General features: G+C 42.4%; 1 protein-coding gene across 2 annotated transcripts in view; it reads right to left on the bottom strand.

The window, feature by feature from the left end:
• Positions 1 to 21,582, bottom strand: part of XYLT1 (xylosyltransferase 1) — a gene marked incomplete at its 5' end in the record, with an annotated part of 209,410 nt that overhangs the window by 67,525 nt on the left and 120,303 nt on the right. For both annotated transcript variants that reach the window (XM_082313143.1, XM_082313142.1), the window contains 2 exons: positions 1,537 to 1,739; positions 2,381 to 2,553. In XM_082313143.1, coding sequence (XP_082169269.1) covers positions 1,537 to 1,739; positions 2,381 to 2,553 — 376 coding nt within the window. The remainder of the gene's footprint in view (positions 1 to 1,536; positions 1,740 to 2,380; positions 2,554 to 21,582) is intronic.

Below are 21,582 nucleotides of genomic sequence, written 5' to 3'. Positions count from 1 at the left end.
CTTTTTATCACCAGCGCAGCATTCCTCACTGGGAAAACGAACGATAGGGAATAACAAGCCAGCTCTTCCCAAAACTCAAGAGATATACAGAGAACTACATACTCTCCCTTACAAGCAAGGATAACATGTCAAAATTGTTAGGTCTCTTCCTGTTGGACACCAAAAGTATTTAAATAGGATGCCACGTGAAATATTGTGATTTCTTAAGTCAAATCCCCATGTTCCAATATCAATGCCATCTCTGTGACTCTTGTGCTCTTCCCTGATTTTGCTCCCCAAAATGCGTTGCACTTCACTGACAGTGCTTAGAAATGGGCACCAGCAAAAAAGCCTCTTGTCAGTTCTCACAAGATCCTTCCTAAGGCATATGCTCATGTTTTTTTTTTTCATTTTTCACTTCAGTGCAGACTTCTGTCTGAGTAGCAGCTTCAGGAAGGGACTTGTACTTTGAGAGAGATCTTGCAGAAACCTAAGCAGCGAAAGGTAGTGAAATCATCTAATATATTTCTTTTCTATGAGTATTAAAAGCATGTTATGTCATCACTCATCAGAAAATCGCCCAAGAAAGTTACTTCCCCTTTCATCAATTCATTTCAACATACCAGGAAACAGAAGTCACAAGGAGAATTTCCTCCTTCCCTCTTCTTGATAATTCTTACAGCCTAAAACCAACAGTTTAAGGACACTTGTTTTTTTGGGGGCTGGTTCTTTTTTGAATAGTGTTTTTTTATTGTTGATGTTGGTTTGGTTATTTTTTTTTTTTACAGACTACTTCTGCACAATGTAGTAAACCTTACGGAATGCAGCTGGGGAATTTTTTTTTCTTTATGGAACCCAGTGGGGCATGGGTTATGTAAATCCAGAAAGAATACAATTTCACTTAAAATCACGAGCCTTGTCATGTGGTGGTGTGTGAATTTCTTTGCTTGAAGCCATCTGAATATTCAGGCAACGGTTGGTGCTGAAGATATAATTGACTCCTAGCAACTTATTTGTCACTTCTACTATCATTATCCTTTGCAGAAAAAGTACTAAAAAAAGGAAGAGGAGAACATTACCTTCACTGAATCTATATTCATACCTTCAACACTTTCTGAGACATCAAATCAAACTGTTGATCAGAGCCCTGGAAGGGAGGAATCTCTCCATACCTGGAGTTTGTTTGCTGAGCTCCATTGCTTCCTGCTACTTTACTCATCCTCTCTTGCCGGTGCCCCTTGCTGGAAATAACTAAACAGAGCAGCCCCTGCTTCCTCAGTAAAAGTGAAGAACCAGTGCTGCTAGCCTGCTCACAGCCGCTGCCCCTTCTAGGTAAGCGGCAGACACATGGGATACAGTAAGGTGATTGTCTCTTTGGCTAAAGTCTGGCTGTCAGACACTAGCCTCACCAAGATGAGTCTTCTGCTGTAAGACAGAAGAAACTGCTCCTCTGACCTCTGCTCTTGCAGCGCAGCACAGACATGTCATCCCTTATATCCTACAATACATATTTCCTTTAGGAACAAAACATGTACATTCTTAAAATACTCATTGTACCTGATTGGGTAGTCGGCAGCACTGAGGTTAATGAAGAAATCCCATGGCCAGTCATGCATCTCCATTAAGTCCCTCATGGTCTGCAGGTAGGTGGACAGAAGACTTGCTCCTCCCCAGATAGTTGCCATTCTCCAGGAAGTGACTCTCACATTTGGGTACTGGTTGGCAAACTGGAGCACTTGCCGGTGCAAGTAATTGGATCGCTTTACAGGAGAAAAGAGTAATACATTCAAGTTACTCTGTCCAAAATTGTCCTTCCCTGTATTCCCTAACCACCAGCTCTACTTCTTGCCTCACTGAGTGTTGCCATTACTCTGCCCTCACTTTCTATGGCGCAAAACCTTCTTTTGCTAAATGCTAACTTGGAAATGTACAGAGACCCCTGTTTAATTCTTTTTATTACAACTTCAGTGATCACTAACCAGTGTAACTAGCTCTTATTTATCATTTGTCATCAGTAGATCCCGAAGGGCTTTTGTAAAGGAGGTGACTGTTACTACCTCCCTTTTACAGTGTGAAGTAAAGTAACTTGCCCAAGGCACCTCAGGTCAGCTCTCCCTCCAGTGGGCCACCACTGTCAGTCTGCATCAACTTACTGATTACTGTTAACTAAATGTACAACAGACAGACATGGATAGATACTCATAGACATATAAGGAGAAATGAAGGCTGTTACATAGAGAAGATAACAAGAAAAAAAAAAAAGAGGCTCCAAACATATAACAGATGGAGAGACAAAAAGTGACATGTACTCTATGCAGCAGAGGTAAAGATGAAGAAGATGACAAAGATGGGTAGACTAACAGATGGCGAGACAGGCAATTTATAACCAGTGATATATTACCTTGTCAACATGAATGTAATAAAAATGGTCTTTATGGTAAATAGCCTTAAACATGCGTTGGAGCTGCCGAGAAGCTCTGCCATGAACAACCAAGACAAATGCGATCCTGACTGGGTTGGCTGGCATGTATTCTACGGAGTCCTCATCCCACTGTACATTGTTGTTGGCTTTTCCTGTTCAAAAACAAAACACAGGACATCTCTGAGTGTATCCACAGGGCAGGGGTGCAGAGAGCAGTACACATTTCACCTTGGCTCTTTCTTCAAAAGCAGTTTCTAAGGAGAAGCGAGAACTCACAAGGGGTGCCAGCCTGTTTGCCATCAAGATCGTACCCCTCTCCTCCGTCACTGTACCGGGTCATCACCCCATGGGCAGCAGCCATGCCAGCCTTCCCCACGCAGCCCTACCTGCATGCTTCAACCTGGACAAGGCTGCATGAACACAAATAAGTACCCAAATGTTTATGAGTCAGATCAAGCTCTACCTGGGTACGCACATTTGCATCTTCAAAGGAATCACATCAAAGTTTCTAAGCACTGTTCAAAGTATTCAAAAAATGCCAAGGCCAACTTCCCCCTTGCTCCCCCAGAAATGAAACCCCCCGTTTATCAAAAGATGCTCATTCCTGTGATCAGCACAGCTCTGCTGAGAAGCTGGTGAAACTCTGCTACTTAAGAGCTGCTGAGGATTATCTCGACTGATAGCATTTACTTGTAACAGCAGATGTATCCTGGAACATTTAAATGGCAACCTGCCTCTCTCCTACTTCTTCATGTAGGAGAGGGGCTCTTACAATCCTATTTAAAATTTATGTTCATTTTTATTTTAATGGAGGAATTTCTGCTCTCCATTTTCTAAAGCAAACACCACAGTGTAAGGTTAAGACAGGATGTACTGATTAACTGAAGAGCCAGAGGGACATTTTTACTCAGGAATTTAAAGTGCTTTGGTTTTGGTTTCTTTTATAGCTCTTCAACTCAGAAACTTGAACACAATGTAAGAAAAATACAATTTTATCCAAAACCTGACATTCATTCTTGAGTTAAACAACCTCGAGTGCTCTGACCTTGTAAGGACCTTTCTCAACAAAAACAATTTAGGAAGAATCTTAAATTTTGAATATAAGCAGAACAAGGAAGGAAAGTGTCTCAAAGCTCAAAAAACCCCCTCCTGCCCCAATTCTCCTCTTACATATTTTAACTTTTTTCTTTTTTAAATAAAAGGCAACATCATTGTCTCAAAAGTTACTTAGTGTGTGTGTCCCCCCCCAAGGTACAATTTTTCAAAGTTCTGAGTTGTTACTTTGGTTTATTTCCTCTAAAAGGCAAATCCATTCGACAATCTTGAGAAGTCTGAACTTCTGATTATACTGAATATATTATTCATTAATATTCAGTATAATCAGAATATTAATTATTGGAAATGCACGTGAACATGGGCAGGACTCAAATGCTCATTTCCCACTACAAGTAAAGGTTTGGAAATGGCCATGCATGAGCTGAACTAGCTAAAAGCAGCAGCTGCAATCATGTGTGAGAACATTAACACACCTGCCTTCAACAACGTGTGATGTCAAATAGGATACTTCAAACTCAATGCACACCTATGTTCTCAATAAATAATCAGCTCAATAAAACTCCCTGGCCAGGCTAGCGACCACAGGTGGGACAGGACTTTAACCTGCTTTGTTTGAAAGTGGTGTGTCCCCTGCCCTCCCAGAAAAAAACAACAGAATTGGGTTTTACACTCTTTTACAGGAACTACTAATCACCTTTATTTTTTTCCTCACCATCAGAAAAGCTGGTGTTTTCCTACCTTCCCAACAAAAGCCTCGTGAGCCAATTAAGTGTCCAAGTGAGTCAGAGATAATTTGATGCCATCTAGCAGATTCCAGGTGTCCAGGGCAGGTATTCATACTATTAGAGGTTAGAATTTCCTTAACTGACTCGAATTTGAAGGGGACTCAGGAAAAGACCCTCAGCAAACTTGGGAGCATAAGAGGTGGATCTTCTAACAGCTAATGAAACCCTCAGGTTTGAAAGAAGCATGAAACCCTGAGGAGCTCCTAGCTCGACCATCCTCTTTTCAACTTGTCATGGATCCTCTGTTTCTTCCTAAAAACATCGAGGAGCCGTACCCAGTTTCGGCACTACTGCCTTTTGGGATGCCCCCATTCTCCTCCCACCTCCATGTACCCACCATCTTAAGACAGCTTTCGCAGACAGTGGGGACACAATAGGCTTGTGCTAGGTTGCAGGACGAACTGGAGGCTGCACCTGGGCACAGCTATCAGACAGCGTGAGTACAGCCCACTGCGCCTTCTGAAACATCTCCTACAGTTATTAAAAAAGCATGCTCATGTCTGTCTGATTTGATACAAGGAACAAGAAAGAAGACATTTGCCAAGTGTGAAGTAAGCGAGGGAAAGATGCTTCTTCCTGAGTTTTGGAAACTGGAAACATACGTTGATAAAAGAAAACAATACCAAAAGCTTTCTTTTTTAAAATGTATTAATTACAAAACAAAAGTTGGACACAGAAAAAAGGCCTTTGCCTAATCCTTCTTGTTGCATCTTCTCCTTATTAAAGGGAGTAGCATGAACTCAGGAAAAAATGACTGATTGAAAGTTTGCAAAGCACTGTTTCAGCCTACCTAAACAATTCGATCTCTGTAATTGTACCGAAATGCCCTTGAGTAATTGAAACACTCCTTTTAGACAACCACAAGAGAGAGATCCTGCTGCAATTGGAGCAGCACATCCCAGCAAGGGATGGTTTCAACATCTCCCATAACCCTCCCTTCAAGCTTCTCCTCCTCGGCAGTGCTTCCCTAGCACACTCGCTTTAAGTCAGAATCTGTTCTTTCCATCCTGAAGGTGCAGGAAAGTTGTATGTGTAAGAGATGTACCCAGTCTCCAGAATAAGGCTCTTTGCTGGACTATATAAGGGGCTAAAAGGCAGCTCTGTGCCTATCCAGGAATATACACAGATACCGGACACTAAAGTGCCTACAAAGTCCCAGAGTCTCAGTGCCCCATGTAAAAGACCCTTACCTCTCTGCAGCCCCGCAAGGAACACCTATCTGCAGTAGTATTGCTCATAAATTAATGCAACTTTATTGCCCCCAGTTGTATTCAGACTACCCATCAGGAAATTTCTAGCCCCATGAATCACTCTTAACTTTAAATGGGACACCAACAACTTAAATGGTATTTCTTTAAAAAAACCTCCACCACTAATCCAATAAGACTCAGATGAACAGCATTGAAAGATTAGAAGAAAGCTTAAATTTCATTTCTTCTTCATTTTCAGTTTGTTTATTATGGCCATTCCCCTATGCTCAGTTCTACTGTTTCTCCCGCACAGCTGATGAGCTTCCCAACGCATGTGCTTAGGGCTTCTGCACAGCGACAGGGACAGAAAAGGACTGTGAAAGAAAGAAAACATGCTTGCAAGGAGAACTGACAGGGGAATGAAGGGCAATTGCAATTGCTAAAACAACCCATTTTTCTTTTAAACTGCTTTGATTTCAAGCTGATGATGTCCCATCAATGGACTCAAATATTTTCAGTGGTTTTCATTACATTTTTGGATATCTCTCTTCTGAAATTAGTGGCTTTCTGCAATGATATGTAGAGGGTGAAGGGAATTTAAAATAGCCATATTGTGGATCTTTTATTTTAAACTAACTTCCTTTCAATACCCACACTACCATTTATCTAGCAATTACTGAGAACAAAATCCTCCCAAATTTTCACCTGAAACACCACCTCACTTCACCAGGTTTCTCTAATAAATTCCTGTAGTGACTTATTTTCCTCTCTGCTATTTTCCTACTCTAATCTCTGTTTCCATGTGCTCCTTCCTTCCTTCTCTTTTAGGTTTAGGTTTTTATAGTTCCATTTTCCACCTGCACACTATTATGGCTTCTTTAATCTAATCCTATACTTGGCTGCCTGGAATTTCATGAAGGTAAGAACGTTGTATTTTTCTCCATCTGTCAGAATATCTGCTACTTCTGCTCTATGCTGTTACTTCCCTGGTTTTAGCCCGTGGCTGATTAGCACCCTCTATTTTGCAGACTGCTCCACTGATAAAGAGCCAGCCTGGTTTGCAAATAAGATGAAATTGGCAGGAAACATTCAATTGAGTATCTGCTTACTAAAAAATACAGTACAACTTCAGAGCTGTATGAACTATTCAAGATCTGAATAGCTCTAGCCACTGCATTTCTATAAAACTTGTGCATACCGAAACCTTGCACATCACTTTAATGCCTGCATATTAATGACCTGCCTCTCATGTAGGAGCACATCCCCTTCTAGGTATTAAGGACAGAATACAGAGAAGATGCATCAGATGATTTCATTTAACAGCGTACCATTCAGCAGTGACAAAAATCTAAAAGGATTTTAAGGTAGTACTTGCATTTGACAGCTACCTCAGTGCCATCATTACATTGCCATTTGCCACATGCACTAAAGCTCACGCAGGGTGCTAATTCAAGTGGCCTCCACCCTCAGTCACTTCAGTTCAACAAAAAGCAGTTGCCAAGATCACCTTTCTCTCTCTGGTCCCAAACAGCCCTTGACAATATTTCCACCTCTGTTCACTTTTCTCCTTCTCGCCCACCAGGTACAGAGGAGTCACGGGCAGCTTCCTTCCTCTGCAGCGCTCCCTGCACTCAGCCTTCACTGTTCACCTCTCCACGTGCCATCGTCTGCTTTTCCAAGAAAAACGAGTCAAGCCAACATAGGAGAATTCCCATCTTCTCTTACTGCACCGGTCGCTTGGGGCAGTCTGAGTGGGACTGGAGTTGCACCCCATCTCACCTAGAAGGCTTCTCTGAGCGTGGGCATTGCCTGTCGAGTGAATTTTCCTATGCATTTAGGGAATTCCCTTTTTCTAGGACAACTTACACAGATTGGTGTTTTATAAAATGTAATAAAAAGCCCATAATGTTAATACAAGGTAAAACAAAAACTGTGAAGAATATTACATGACGGTTACATCTTGGGAGCACAGCTCTAGCCTTGGAAATAGCTTTGCACATATGAGGGAGCGGGGAGAGTGAATGGAGTGTCCTCTTTATGGCCATCTGGCACAGGTGAGACAGTAGCTCTGGCCTGGAAAGAGCAGGACTTGTCTTAAACCTCCTCAAAGTTTGCCGTTTCATTACGCAATGGAGACGGTGGATAGAAGAGCAACTTCTCATGCTGCCTTGCTTCAGAGAAACTGCCACATGGAACCTCAACAGAAGCGGCAGTGCTCACCCAGCTCATAACAAACATTTTCTAGCCCTTATATCAAAGCGTATTTATTTTGCTATCCTACACTGAAAACAAACCATGGCATTTTGCTCTGTGACCAAAAGCCTTTCACAAACCTACTGAGAAAAGCGAAAGGTGCCCTCCTGGCTTCCTGCTCAAAGCGTGACGGGACTGACAGCAGCGTGTGCTAGCAGGAAAACCCGCACCTATCTTTGCAGGTAACAGGAGACTCTCAGCTCTAGCGCAATTTCAACTTGCGTTTTCTAGAACCCAGAGAAATCATTTTTCTGAGAAATGATTATGAGAAATCAATACTCATAATTAAGAGTTTAATCTTCAACTATTGCAGTATTACTAAATGCCAGAATAATAAACAGAGTGCAATCATTTTCATATTTGTTGTGGTGCCACATTATGCTCAATCATTCACCAACATAACTCAGAGCCAACCTGCTAATCTTTTACTTCTATTGCTAATTAATGAGATCATCAGACTTCTCTAGCAGCACGAAGCAATCTTTTAATGAATTTTGTGAGCCATATTATTTTTTGTAAATCAATCCATCAACTTCTATCTCAGCTTGGTATCGTCCTGGCTGTTCAACAGAATACCTCTGCGCAGAGATACCTGGATGCTGCTGACTTCATCTGAACACAGCTGTGTGTGTGTACTCTGCCTTGATAGCATGAATCAATGGATAGAGGACATCAGAAGAGTTATTGCTGTGTAGTTCAGCACACTATTTACTGCTATTACATCCATAAATGCAATCAGAAGCCCTGTCATCATAGCGGGAGTACTAGCCATAATCACTTCGAGGAGGCAGCGCTCCGCAGTCCCTACTTAAACTCACAGGAGCAGCCCCATTCCCTTCAGCGGGACCATTTCTGCAACAGCCAGCTGAGTGGTAGTTGCTGAACTCAGATTTCCACTATAAACTCCTCCTTTTCAATTGCTCACAACTCATAACAACACAGCAGGTTGAAAATTTCCAGGCTTGGCTTTTGTCTGAAAGTGTTTTTCATTTTGGTTACAGCAAAAACAGTTTTGCCTTGTTCAAATGGCGGCAAGACTAAAAAAATACATTCCTTCATTTAGAAAACCCAAGTTTTGTAACAGACCTAGCAACAGAAGTAGTTGGAGTTATATAAAAACAACAAAAAACTTCACTGAGCAATTTACCAGTGAGCCGTCAGGGCCTGATGAGAAGTCTTTGTCTGAGGGCTTGATAATAGCGACATTTACCTGGACTTATCCAGAACTCTTGCTGGAGTCAAGGCCCAATGATCCATTACAGAAAGTGCCTCATTTGCCATCAGGCTCGAGAGGGGATGTTGTGTCTTCCTGCAGTACCCTCCAGCGAAGACACCTTGCACAGGCAAGGTAACTCCTGAAGCACAACGTGTGTTAATCATACTTAGATGAAAAAGCAATTTTTCCTATGCCAGAACATAGAAAACTATCTTTAGCAACATTAATCCCAACTTTGGGATGCCAATTTTCACCTCCAGTCTAGGAAATGGTTCATCTGTTTCTATGGTGGCCCTTGCAGACATCTTTAGTGAAAGAAAAGATTTTAGGTGAGCACTGATTTTTTTTTTTTTTTTTAAATTATTACTACTGTTCATACGTGAAATGCCCACTGGTCTGTTCACAGTGTAGAAGACCCCTCTGGCAAATAAGAGTATTCACCAAAAAGTGGGCTGAGCAGCATGTGCAATTTTGTGCAATATATCCTGACAACCAACCAGCCACACAGAGCTCTCTGTATCACAGTGGCCTGGTTTCGGCTGGCATAGAGTTAATTTTCTTCCTAGTAGCTGGTGTAGTGCTGTGGTTTGGATTTAGTAGGAGAATAATGTTGATAACACACTGACGGTTTAGGTGTTGCTAAGTGGTGCTTACACCAGTCAAGGACTTTTCAGCTTCCCATGCTCTGCCCAGTGCAGAAGAAGCTGGGAGGGGGCACAGCCAGGACGGCTGACCCCGACTGCCCAAAGGGCTATTGCGTACCGTATGACGTCATGCCCCGTATATAAACTGGGGGGAGCTGGCCGGGGGGCAGCGATCGCTGCTCGGGGACGGGCTGGGCATTGGTCGGCGGGTGGTGAGCAATTGCATTGTGCATCACTTCTTTTGTATGTTCTTTTATCATTATTATTATTTCCTCTTCCTTTGCTGTCCTATTAAGCTGTCTTTTACCTCAGCCCACGGGTTTTACTTTTTTTTTTCCGATTCTCTCCCTCATCCCAGTGGGGGCGGGGCGAGGGCGAGCGAGCAGCTGTGTGGTGCTGAGTTGCTGACTGGGGTTAAACCACAACACACAGACACGTCCTGCTCGCTGCAAGGCCATCGCCTGCCTTCCTGTGCCTCTGAGCAGCGGCATGAGCTGATCGTGTTCAGCATCTCAGGGAATCAGCACCTTTGCGTGCCAGCTGAACCGAGCACATCCACCGCCCAGGTCAAAGAGGGGCTGGGTTTCACCTCTAGCAAAACAAACCAAGCTCCTGATGAAGATAATTAACATGACCGGTCATACATGTGGCTTCTTTTAGTGGGTTTTAACTTGCTCAGCAAAGTAGGAGAGGTGAAATCAGCTGAGATGATCTTCTATGCAACTGTCCCCAGGGCACAGGGATTTGAGAGGGATGTTTATGGTTTACAGAATGAAACGTTGCTAGTTATGTTCCATAGATTTCCTTAAAACTGCTGTTACCCACACTTTTTATCTGTGAGTTAGTGTTGAGCACTTTGGATAAAATTTCAGAAATCATGCTGCTATTGAAAAGTGGATATTCAATTTTTTGCAGTAATGTTTTATCTCAACAACCCTGCTCTAGTATTTTTCATTCTCAGACTCTACCATGAATTTCAGAAGTAATTTATGATCCTCTGTAAGCTCATATGATCAAGTAACCCATAAGCAAAAATCAATGCAAGGTAGGCGGGACGCAGTGAGACATAATTTACAAGCACTCAATGACTAGTCCATTTAACATTAGAGAGACAGATTTCAGTAATGTTCTTTCCATGCTGAGCAGAAGCCCTGGCTTGGAACAAAGGGGCTGCTGATGTGGGCATTTTGAGTCTGCTTTAATCATTTCAGAGGGCGACAGTATAAACTTAGGGAAGTCAGGGAAGAAGAGCCACTGCCTTAGAGCTGGACAATTCCCTTCAGGAGATCACTGGAAATTTCTCTACAGTGAGTTTGTGAACTGATAAGCAGCTCTGCATCCCTGCAGAATTTCATATAAAAAGGGAAACTCGCTGTCATTACAGATTTAGGTTGAGTTCTGCTGCAGCCCCTGTGCTGGAGAGATTTCTACCTTGTCTATGAACAGAAAAATAAAGCACATGAAAGAAGGAGGGTAGGAAGATAGAGGACACATGTACAACTGTTTCATATTCACAGCTGGATCATAAGAAGATGAACTGTTTCTATCTTTTCCCAATGAAAAAAAAAAAAAAAAAAGATAATTTTCTGTTTGGGAATTTGAAAGAAAACATTTGCATCCCAGCTTTGTCATCCTTCTGTTATAGCTATTTAACATTTGTGCTGCATGCAGCACTTCCAAGACCCACTCAAGAACCCACTGGGGCAGGTATCACCTGTTAAGCAAATCCAGAAAGACACCCTGCAGCAGCAAACTTTGTGGACGTTTTTCACATCATTTGAAGGATTCATTGTAAAGGAAGAAATAGAAGAACCTTGAGAACAAAGACAGAAATCTTTTGTATCACAAAATCCGTGAAAGTGGCTGGGATAACACATGACTGTTCAAAATCAATCTCAGTACAGAACTTCAGGTGATGTGCATGTGTGCATGTGCGTGTGCTGTGACAGCACATTTATACCCACCAAATTTCAAACAAAACCAGGGGGCAGTTGGTTTGAATCAGCCTGCCATATTTCAAACAAAAACTTCGTTCTGTCTTGCAGTCAGTCTCGAGTAGTTACTGAAACGATTTTTATGATTTGCAAATGACCGACTAATTATCAGATACCACTATACTGCACTTGCAACACACACTAAACTTAATTTACTACGATACTTATCTAGGCAGGCCAATAATCTCAGCAACAAGCTTGCTTTTCTGACTACTCTAATTATGAAAATGGTAGCATTCCTGGGAGACAAATCTCAATTATTTGTAGTTTTGCTGGAGTGTGTTAGCCAAGTATTTTCTCCCTTTTCCCACTGACTCTCATGAATAAATAAATAACACTCAAAAGCAACACTAAATTAATTAATGTTGAATTAGAATGAATTTCCTAATAATAATATTCATCATATCAATTAACAGCCAATTAGCGCATCATTATCAGTGTTATTAGGGTGAATACAAAATGCTTTCTAAGTGAGGATTAGGTTATTTTTACTATATTCAGTGACATTACTGGACTTTAGAGAGGTAATATAAAGCAGAGCCAACAACAGACAGAAATATTCCTTGCAAAGACTATTCACTGCTCTTGCACCTTATACCCTAGTTTGACTTAACATTTGGGAGGTAACATTCCTGGAAACCACAAAAAAGAGAAACACCACTATTTACAGGTACTTGTATCATTACAGCCATAAGAAAATGCTCTAATAAAAGAGAGATTTTTCCAGCTTGGCTCTCGGGGCTAACCAGCAGTCCATTCAGAGTGGGACCCCCAGCTCACAGTCAAAACTTGTGGAGACCAACCAGCTAATGAGCGAAACCAGGAGTAATTCCTGAATGCACCAGTTCTGTGACAATACACTCAAGACAAAAGAAAAAAAAAGCAGTCCTGTCTTTTATGATTAACACATAAGGTGTGAAGGTTTTCTTAATGTGTGGAGCCACCCTCCCTCTCCCAGCAAGCTCACTGCAGGGTGAGACATCTCATTCAGGTCTTGTGGCCCAAGAGCTGACTCCCACCCAGCAAAGCGACTACTGCCAGGGAAACCTTGTGCTCATTAGGAGGGGAAAGATTCCAGGAAAAAAAAAAAAGTAGTGAAAGGGTTGAGATGAGGTATGTGTTTAGATATCTTACCCACCACTGACTGTTGCTGAGGATGCTCCTTTCACCAGTCCAAAACTGATGAGAACAGGAATTTGTCAGACGAGATAAGTCATCCCACCACTCCCAAGAAAACTGATGACACAAACCCAAACTGAAGCATTTATAAAGCCTCATCCACTATTTGCATTTTCTGGACACAGCTACAGCCACACCAACAGCACTCTGGCTTCTACAAAAACAGCACTGGGAGGTACCCAGCTCCTTTGGGCAGCTTGTTTAGCTGGTGCATGCTATGGGCCACTGGCCACCAGCACATCCTTCCTGGAGAGCCCCTGCCAGGGCTGCTGGTGATGGAGCTGCCTGCAGTTCCCTGCCCTTCTGATCAGTGACAGTGGTGAGATTCACACTGCCCAAGTGCAGCAACATAATTTAGGTGCCTAATTTAATGCATCAGCCCCTCCAAACAGTCCATAGAGATAGGAGGACTCTCCAGAGGCTGTTCAAGCGATGGCAATAGAGGCAGAATTGGCCAGAGTAGCAACAAGGCTCCTTTCTGCTGATAGACTCAGGTTTCTCTCAGGCAATAGTGGTGGACCATATGTACATCAGTCTCCTCCTGGTACAGTACAGCCATTGCCTGGGGACGTGGGTGATGGCAGCCCAGAGGAAGCCCAGAGGTGCTCCCAGGCCCTGCAGTTTGCCCGAAGGGCACCTAAATTAGATAACTGACTTCTGACACACCAGAGGATGCCAGCCCTCTCGTTCCAGATGGATTACATCCCATCTTGGACACCAATGACAGGCTCACCACCATTCATGCCAAAACCAACAATGGCCTTCGGAGTCAGCTCTTCTCTACACTGAAGCACTTCACTCCCTTCCCTGCTGGAGAAGCCTTTATATTTCTTGTGCAGGACAAGAAGAAAACATAGAAAATGTCCTTATTTCAGTTCAGACTTTCTCTTCTGCCTCAAATCATCAGCAAGTTTAATCCTTCAATGAACAGAAACTTGAAAGCCAACCAGTTACTACAGAGCAATCGAGGCATACATTAAACAAGAAAGTAACAATATCAACATAACAAATCACAAGCATAATAGCAATAGGGCTCTATCAAGGCTCATGCCTCAAATTAGCATTTGAAACAGCCTTTGTGCTGAATCCAGTGCCTGTTCCTGTGTTTTGCAGTGTGCTTGGAGACTGGCACATCCGTAACCCTTACTCCATCAGTTCCTGTCATGCTCACAGCACGAATAATCAGTAAGGAGTGAAAACATAAGCAATTACATAGTTAAAATAAGTCTCTACTTCACATAACCTCCCAGGAGATATTTATGTACTGCTGAGACTACTAAGAAATGAATAGGTAGATAAAAGCATGTTTGTTACCTGCCTGAGCGTCTTCCCCTTCTGTTTTACTGTGCTGTCATCTTTCAGGTCCTATGTAAAGTATCTTTTCCCCAGATATTCTTAAGGAACGAAGAGTTAATCATTATAATCAGTTGGTGTAAGGCCAGGACCAAGTTAATTTATTCCATATGAGGATCTGGTCTGCTAACTCGAAATTAATCCTTCCTTTGAGATTCCCATTACATCTGTCTCCTACTTTTTGAATGCAGAATTGGAAGGACAGAGCCTGCCTTTATTCTGTGCCCAACATAATGTTGGAAACAGACCAAAAAGTCAAGACTTTCATAGGTATTTTACGTAGCTGGTTTGAAAAGGTCTAGTTAGGTACTGAGAATAAAGACTGACACTAGCAAAAGTGAAAATAAATCCACGTACCTGTACCTTGTGTCCATGTGTTGTAAAATGTAAAAGTTTAGCCTTACGTTTTCGCTGACAATAGTTGCACTGCAAGTGAAATTAATAGGAATTTCACAATAGAGTCAAAAGAGAGAGAAAAGATAAATAGCACGTCTGGGCAGATTCACCCCAAAGCTGTCAGGCTTTGCTTCCTCTGCATCCCTCTGAGTTAAGCTTTATGGATTTCAAAAGCTGCAGGGCTGGGACATAGCTGAGTGCTTTTAAGAATCTCACACTGTGACAATAAAAGATGAGTGAGACATCAGGTTCATGTATATGTATGTACCATAAATACATATATGCCTTGTGTGCGTATACACACACTGTACACACTGGCAGGTTAGTTAAGAAATAATTGGAATTGAAATATTTAAACTAAAACACCACACCTAAAAAACTAGCTTCCCACAGAAACAAATGCAGTTTCTGCATTCAGAGTATACGATTTTCAGCGTGTGTGCTGACACATAACTATTGTCAAATACCCTTTGTGTCAAAGGATACTGGTAAGCAATGGTTTTCCCAAATGACCCAAAGTAAATCTCCCAAGAAAGAGAGCTGCAGAAGTGTGGCCATTCTGTTTCTGCAGGCTTTCCCCTGTAGCACCTGTGATTTCTTGTTATCTCTGGTCAGCAAAACCACTATGGTACGGGGACGTTAGCTCCAGTGTTAGCAGATTCACTTCCAGCTCTGCGGATCACAAGGCCCAGCCCAGCTGATACTCCCAGCAAGACCAGGACATTTCCAGCCTCCCTGCTTGAAGTTCCCCAGCTTGTCACCCACTGCTTAAAGGCTCCTCAGGCGACAAAGTCCTTTTGACAAGCAGAAGTGGGAACCATTAGACAGGAATTAGAGCACTAAATACTTAATAAAGAAGGGTCGGAAGGAGGATCCGGGGAACTACAGGCCTGTCAGACTGACCTCGGTGCCGGGGAAGGTCATGGAACAAATCATCTTGAGTGCCATTATGCGGCACGTGTGGGACAACCAGGGAATCAGGCTCAGCCAGCATGGGTTTATGAAAGGGAGGTCCTGCTTCACTAACCTGGTCTCCTTCTATGACAAGGTGACCTGCTTAGTGGATGAGGGGAAGGCTGTGGATGTTGTCTACTTGGGCTTTAGTAAGGCCTTTGACATTGTCTCCCACAGCATACTCCTGGAGAAGCTGGCTACTCACGGCTTGGATAAGTGCACTCTGCGCTGGGTTAAAAACCAGCTGGACGGCCGAGCCCAGAGAGTGGTGGTGAATGGAGTCAAATCCAGTTGGCGGCTCGTCACAAGTGGTGTTCCCCAGGGCTCAGTACTGGGGCCGGTCCTGTTCAATAACTTCATTGATGATCTGGATGAGGGGATCGAGTGCACCCTCAGTAAGTCTGCAGATGACACTGAGTTGGCCAGGAGTGTTGATCTGCTGGAGGGTAGGAAGGCCCTGCAGAGGGACCTGGCCAGGCTGGATCGTTGGGCCGGGGCCAGCTGTATGAGGTTCAACAAGGCTCAGTGCCAGGTCCTGCACTTGGGTCACAACAACCCCATGCAATGCTACAGGCTGGGGGAGGAGTGGCTGCAGAGCTGCCTGGAGGAAAAGGACCTGGTGGTGTTGGTTGACAGCCGCCTGAACATGAGCCAGCAGTGTGCTCAGGTGGCCAAGAGGGCCAATGGCATCCTGGCTTGTATCAGGAATAGTGCGGCCAGCAGGACCAGGGAGGTGATAGTGCCCCTGTACTCATCACTGGTGAGGCCACACCTCGAGTCCTGTGTTCAGTTTTGGGCCCCTCACTACAAGAAGGACATCGAGGTGCTGGAGCGTGTCCAATGAAGGGCAACAAAGCTGGTGAAGGGTCTGGAGCACAAGTGTTATGAGGAGCGGCTGAGGGAGCTGGGGTTGTTTAGCCTGGAGAAGAGGAGGCTGAGGGGTGACCTCCTTGCTCTCACAACTACCTGAAAGGAGGCTGTAGCCAGGTGGGGGTCGGTCTCTTCTCCCTAGTAGCAAGCGATAGGACGAGAGGAAACGGCCTCAAGCTGCGCCAGGGGAGGTTTAGGTTGGATATTAGGAAAAACTTCTTCACCAAAAGGGTAGTCAGGCACTGGCACAGGCTGCCCAGGGAAGTGGTTGAGTCTCCATCCGTGGAGGTATTTAAAAGAAGGGTAGATGTGGTGCTTGAGGACATGGTTTAGTGGTGGACTTGGCAGTGCTAGGTTAACAGTTGGACTCGATGATCTTAAGGGTCTTTTCCAACCTTAATGATTCCATGATTCTATGATTCTGTGTAATTTACATTTCTAAAGAAGTACATAACCTTACCTTGCCTACCTCACACTCCCTATATAAAGTACTTCTCATTTATCCATCTGAATAGTAACACATGAATTATTTTATCATTGATCAGTTCTTCTACTTCAAGGAAGCTTGCTACCATGTGTACTACTAAAAGGATGAGCGTGAATAATTTTACCCAACACAGAAGAAAAAGAGGACCAATCTTCTCTTACTATATTGCTTCTCAGACAGAGGAATGCAACACAATCATATTGTGACATTTCCAACAGCAAATAGGTTCTACTGTAAGCAATTAACACTGGCTCCTTTGGCAGACTTCAAAAGATTACTCATATGTTATGCTAAGTTACAGTAACATTTGAATAATAAATAACACTATACTACTTTACCTAGATTTTAACATATGCGGATAGGTCAAAACACAGGAGAAACAGATGGATGTTAATTCTTGCACAGGCCACCCTTATACTGCAAAATTGTTCGTTAACATGGAAAATGTTCAGGAGGTAAATTGCGCATTTTTAGAAAAAACAAGTACTAGTCACAATAAATACTCTGGATCTAATTAAAATGGAGAATTTTGGTCTGTGCACTGTGTATTACAACCTACATCTCCTCCTGGAGATGGGAAAGGTAGGGCTGGGCTCTCCTTCCTGGCTGGAATGCTTTCCAGAAGCTGCTTCTGATCAAGAGGGATTAGTAAAGATGGTTTAAGAAGAAAAATCATTGGGCATTAATCCTCTAAACATTTCATAGCCAACATATCTTTAATACAATCCCTCTAATCCAATTACAGTGCCTTGAAAATCATATCTTGAATTCCATGCTTCATTGTGATCAGTTCTGCACGAGTGAAACATCCATTTACAAGACAGCTGCTAAATGCCTTCTCCGCTTTCCAGCCTGCTCTCCACCCTCCGCTGCAACTAAACCCAAACTCTGCCCTCGAACAGGCTGACTCCAGTCCTGCAAGCTGCATTAGCAGCAAACACGTGTGCCCTAACGCATCAGTCAGGGTGAGCATTCCCAGCAATTTCAAAAGCAAGCTTACCACACAGAAGAGAGATTTTAGATATTAAAATCTCTCTCATTCATAAACATATATAATTAAATACACACGATAAGCTGAAGACGTAATTTTAACTCCCCATTTCACACCTGAGTATCCGTTACTTAGAAACATCACCAATAAGAGTAAGTGGACTACAGCCTTAGCAGGCGGGTAGGGACGCTGGCCTTTTAACATTCATCCCTTTGAACCAATAGGGAAAACAATTCCTAATACAATGTTTTCGTAAGCAAGGAACAAATTACTATTTGTTAACTGAGACTGATTTTTTAAATGTTCTCATGAAAATTATTTGGGTTTGTTTTCATAAGGATGTATATTCACACTTACATTTATGGGCAAAGAACAGAAAGAAACAGCGTAGTCTTGCTGCTAAAATAAAGGACTTTCACTCTATTACTCCATCACAGTATAAAAAGATCCCATTAACATACCACTGGAGGAAAACAAAGGAAAAATCAAATTGCTGGCAACGGAAAATGTTCAACAGAAGCAAAATAAAGTGATTTTTCTGTATTTCACTAGACATTTCAGTTTTGTTGTTAAAAAAATCCAATGTGCAGAAAATGTCATTTTATTGACTAAATAAGTTACTGGCTGCTGTTAAAAGCATCTGGGGAGAATTTGTACGTGAAATACATTCTTGCAAGAATACCGTAATTTATAAACCAGAGTTACAAATTTCTCTCAGATTTTAACAAGGCTACGATGCCCTTGGATGTCAAGGAGCTGCTTAAACAATAACTTGTAGAAGAGTCCACTCTATAGTGCAAAAGATGAATATCTGTGCAATGTTTAAAATAAAAGATTTAATGTTGACCTTTTACAGACAAAAATAATAATGGATATTATTTCTAAAATTATTTTAGCTCTGCTCCTCAGAGCCTGTCTTCCCATTCTGCAACTCTCCATGTTAGCAGTCAGAGGCACTAAATTTGGCACCAGGCACTTGCCATTTACCACAGTTGGGACTGATCCTGCCCTTCCAATGCTGCCACAGGTTGGTTTTAGCAGGACCTTGCCTTCAGGGAGGCTCTGCTCGTGCAGAGCTTATCCCACACCACCGAATTTGGAGAGTTTGGCAGAAGTGAGCGTGATGTATTAGTGTGGATGTCTAGGAATAACTTAATGGTGCAGCGTACTATGAGACAGGGCACATGTCCAAGTAGTTATGCACTTTAATTAGGTAAAGCAAGTGCTAAAAAATGCTTTGAAGCTCTAGATATAATTCAGTAGCATTGGCTTCCAATATAATTGGGTTTTTTTTCCTGCCACCTGCTCGCTCATACACAACAAGCTATTTGACCACCCCTATCACAAGGGCAGGCTTAAAAAAAAAGAAAGGGAAAAAAAAAACAACCACTTGTGTTCAGATGTCATTCAGTTCCTCCTCCTCTAAAAAGACGGAGCCCCAAACTAAACAAATTCATTCACAACTTGGCTTTTATGGTACAGTAGGACATAAAAATCACCAACTGGCAGCAAAACTGCTAAGCAAAACTAATTTAGGAGATGAAAAAGTGTGAAACACAAGAAACATCTCACAGATTGTAAAATGACATGTTTATTTAAAAAAGAGACCAGGGAAAATAAGGAATATCGGCAGAGCATAGCAGTAACAACCCGAAGACTCCCTGGCTGTCAGTTGGTTAAAGCTTGCCATTAACTGCAGACTCCCGGACTGAAGAGCAAGCGCTCCGCAGCCCTCAGACACCGAGCACCTGAGCGACAGCAACGAAACCAGCACGCAGGGTAGGTTAAGCCAGTCCTTCTCATAATTAATACTTTGAGCATCCTCATGAAGAGGAGGATGAGGAGGTGGAGGGGGGAAGAGAAACAGGGAAAAAGCCCCAACAGATTTGTTGCAAAAATAGTTATATCCTTCACTATCTGCAAGGGTAGGATTAGTAACGACCCTAATGCTAGCACCTCAAGTACAGAAAGGTACAAAATCACAGCACTGGAGAATGAGGAATCATTGAGGTCTCCAGTTATAGCAAGGTCTCCAATTACTATTGCAGCTGCTGCTGCAAACACTTCTGTGTGGCTGTGAACTATGAAGAACTCATCCTTCTCATAGCTTAAAAGCTAAAAACCCCCAAAGATTATTTTTAATTGTAGCTAAGGATAGATATTGCTTTTTAAGGCAAGGAGTTAGTTAATGAGTAGTAGCAACATAACTCCTTTCAGTTCATCTGCTGAATTCGTTTCAGTCCATCTCCTGCTATCCAGCAGGAGTCACCCATCTGAAATTAATGGAGAACTGACAATGTAAAATTAGTATCAAAAGAGAATTAGCATGTCTGAACCAAATTCTGCTCACTTTGCTCATGTTCCAGCTCTGAACAATTCTTGATCTATATAAATGCAGATTAACTTTGAGCTTCCTTAACAGTCCCCCATTCTAGCTAAAAGAACAAGCTACAACTGAGCTGCAATTTCCTTCAAATATAATTTCTTTTTCAATATCTTTATTTTGACATTAAAGGAAGGATAAAAAAATCTCTTCATATTAGTTCCCAAGACAGTATTGCTAGAAGGTGAACTGTTTATCCATACAGACACCACTCACTCTCTCCCTTTCTTCTGTGGGACTGGCAGGGCAGAATCCACCACCTCGTCCCCACTAAAACCGAGTCATTTTTGAGGATCCTTCTCCTTGCGCCTCAGTGACACCTCCCTCTCCGAAACAGCTCCCTACCGATCCGAGCGCCTGGGTCCTGCCACACTCACTTGAAGTGCTGGAAGACTGTAGATCTGATTAATACCATCAAAAATACAGGCCAAAGTAGCCTGTTGAGGATGCTTAGAAGAGTTTTCAGTGGTATATAACTTATTTTTTCCCCAGGCGAAGTTGTGATTCCTTAGCGGATTCTGCCCATTGCCTCCTTTTACAATTCAGCTGGTTTTGCTGTAACCTTGCTTTAAAACATGTAGTTCAATTGTCGTCATATCTAATCAGTTTGAGTATTTATTTCTAGAGTCAGAAAAACGTCTTTTTTTCACACTATAGAATCATAGAATCTCTTGAGTTGGAAGGGACTCGTAAGGATCATCGAGCCCAGCCCCCTGCTCCTCACAGGACTACCTAAAACTAAACCATATGACCAGGAGCATCATCCAGACGCCAACATGCATTTACTTCAAAATATCCAGTGCCAGCCTGCTTGTCTATAAAACAAACCGCAGTGGGCAGATTACACTGCCTACTCAGGGACTGCACAAAATAACTGTTTATCAAAAACACTACATCTAGTTCTTAGGGTTAAGAAGAAAGCATTATATTTCCTGTCAAAGCCAGGTTACTATTTCACTATTCTAGTTTATTCATGTTAAACAATCCCTTCCCTTTTTATGTTTACATTCAATTTAATGGTACTGCTTATCGTCAACTGAGAAAAGTTTTTCACGTTACCACCAAAGTTCAATGTTAAAAGAAGAAACCCAGAGAACCCTGCCTCTAAGGCAGGACTTCAACAAATTTCCTCAGAAGGAAATCTTTTAGAATACTTCAGAATATTATTTTAGAATAGGTAAAGTAAAAAGAAAAAGCAGTTTGCTTATCACCCTAACCTTACTGTCACAGTGAGTACCATTTTTTCCTTAATGTAAATATACTTTTAATTTCTGGAATGACTCTTTATGTAAACTAATTCAATGTCTTATGACACCAGATGCTTACCGTTCAACAGGACAACTTTCATAGGGTTGAAGACAACATCTGAAATAGAATGCCCGTTTGCTGGCAACCCTTTTATTAGAACAAAATCACTCTCCAAATCCAAA

Source organism: Platalea leucorodia (assembly GCF_965183815.1).
Source record: "Platalea leucorodia genome assembly, chromosome: 5".
In the NCBI taxonomy this organism is placed as follows: domain Eukaryota; kingdom Metazoa; phylum Chordata; class Aves; order Pelecaniformes; family Threskiornithidae; genus Platalea; species Platalea leucorodia.
Note: the sequence above shows the minus strand (reverse complement) of the source record. Positions and strands in the feature narration are given on the sequence as shown.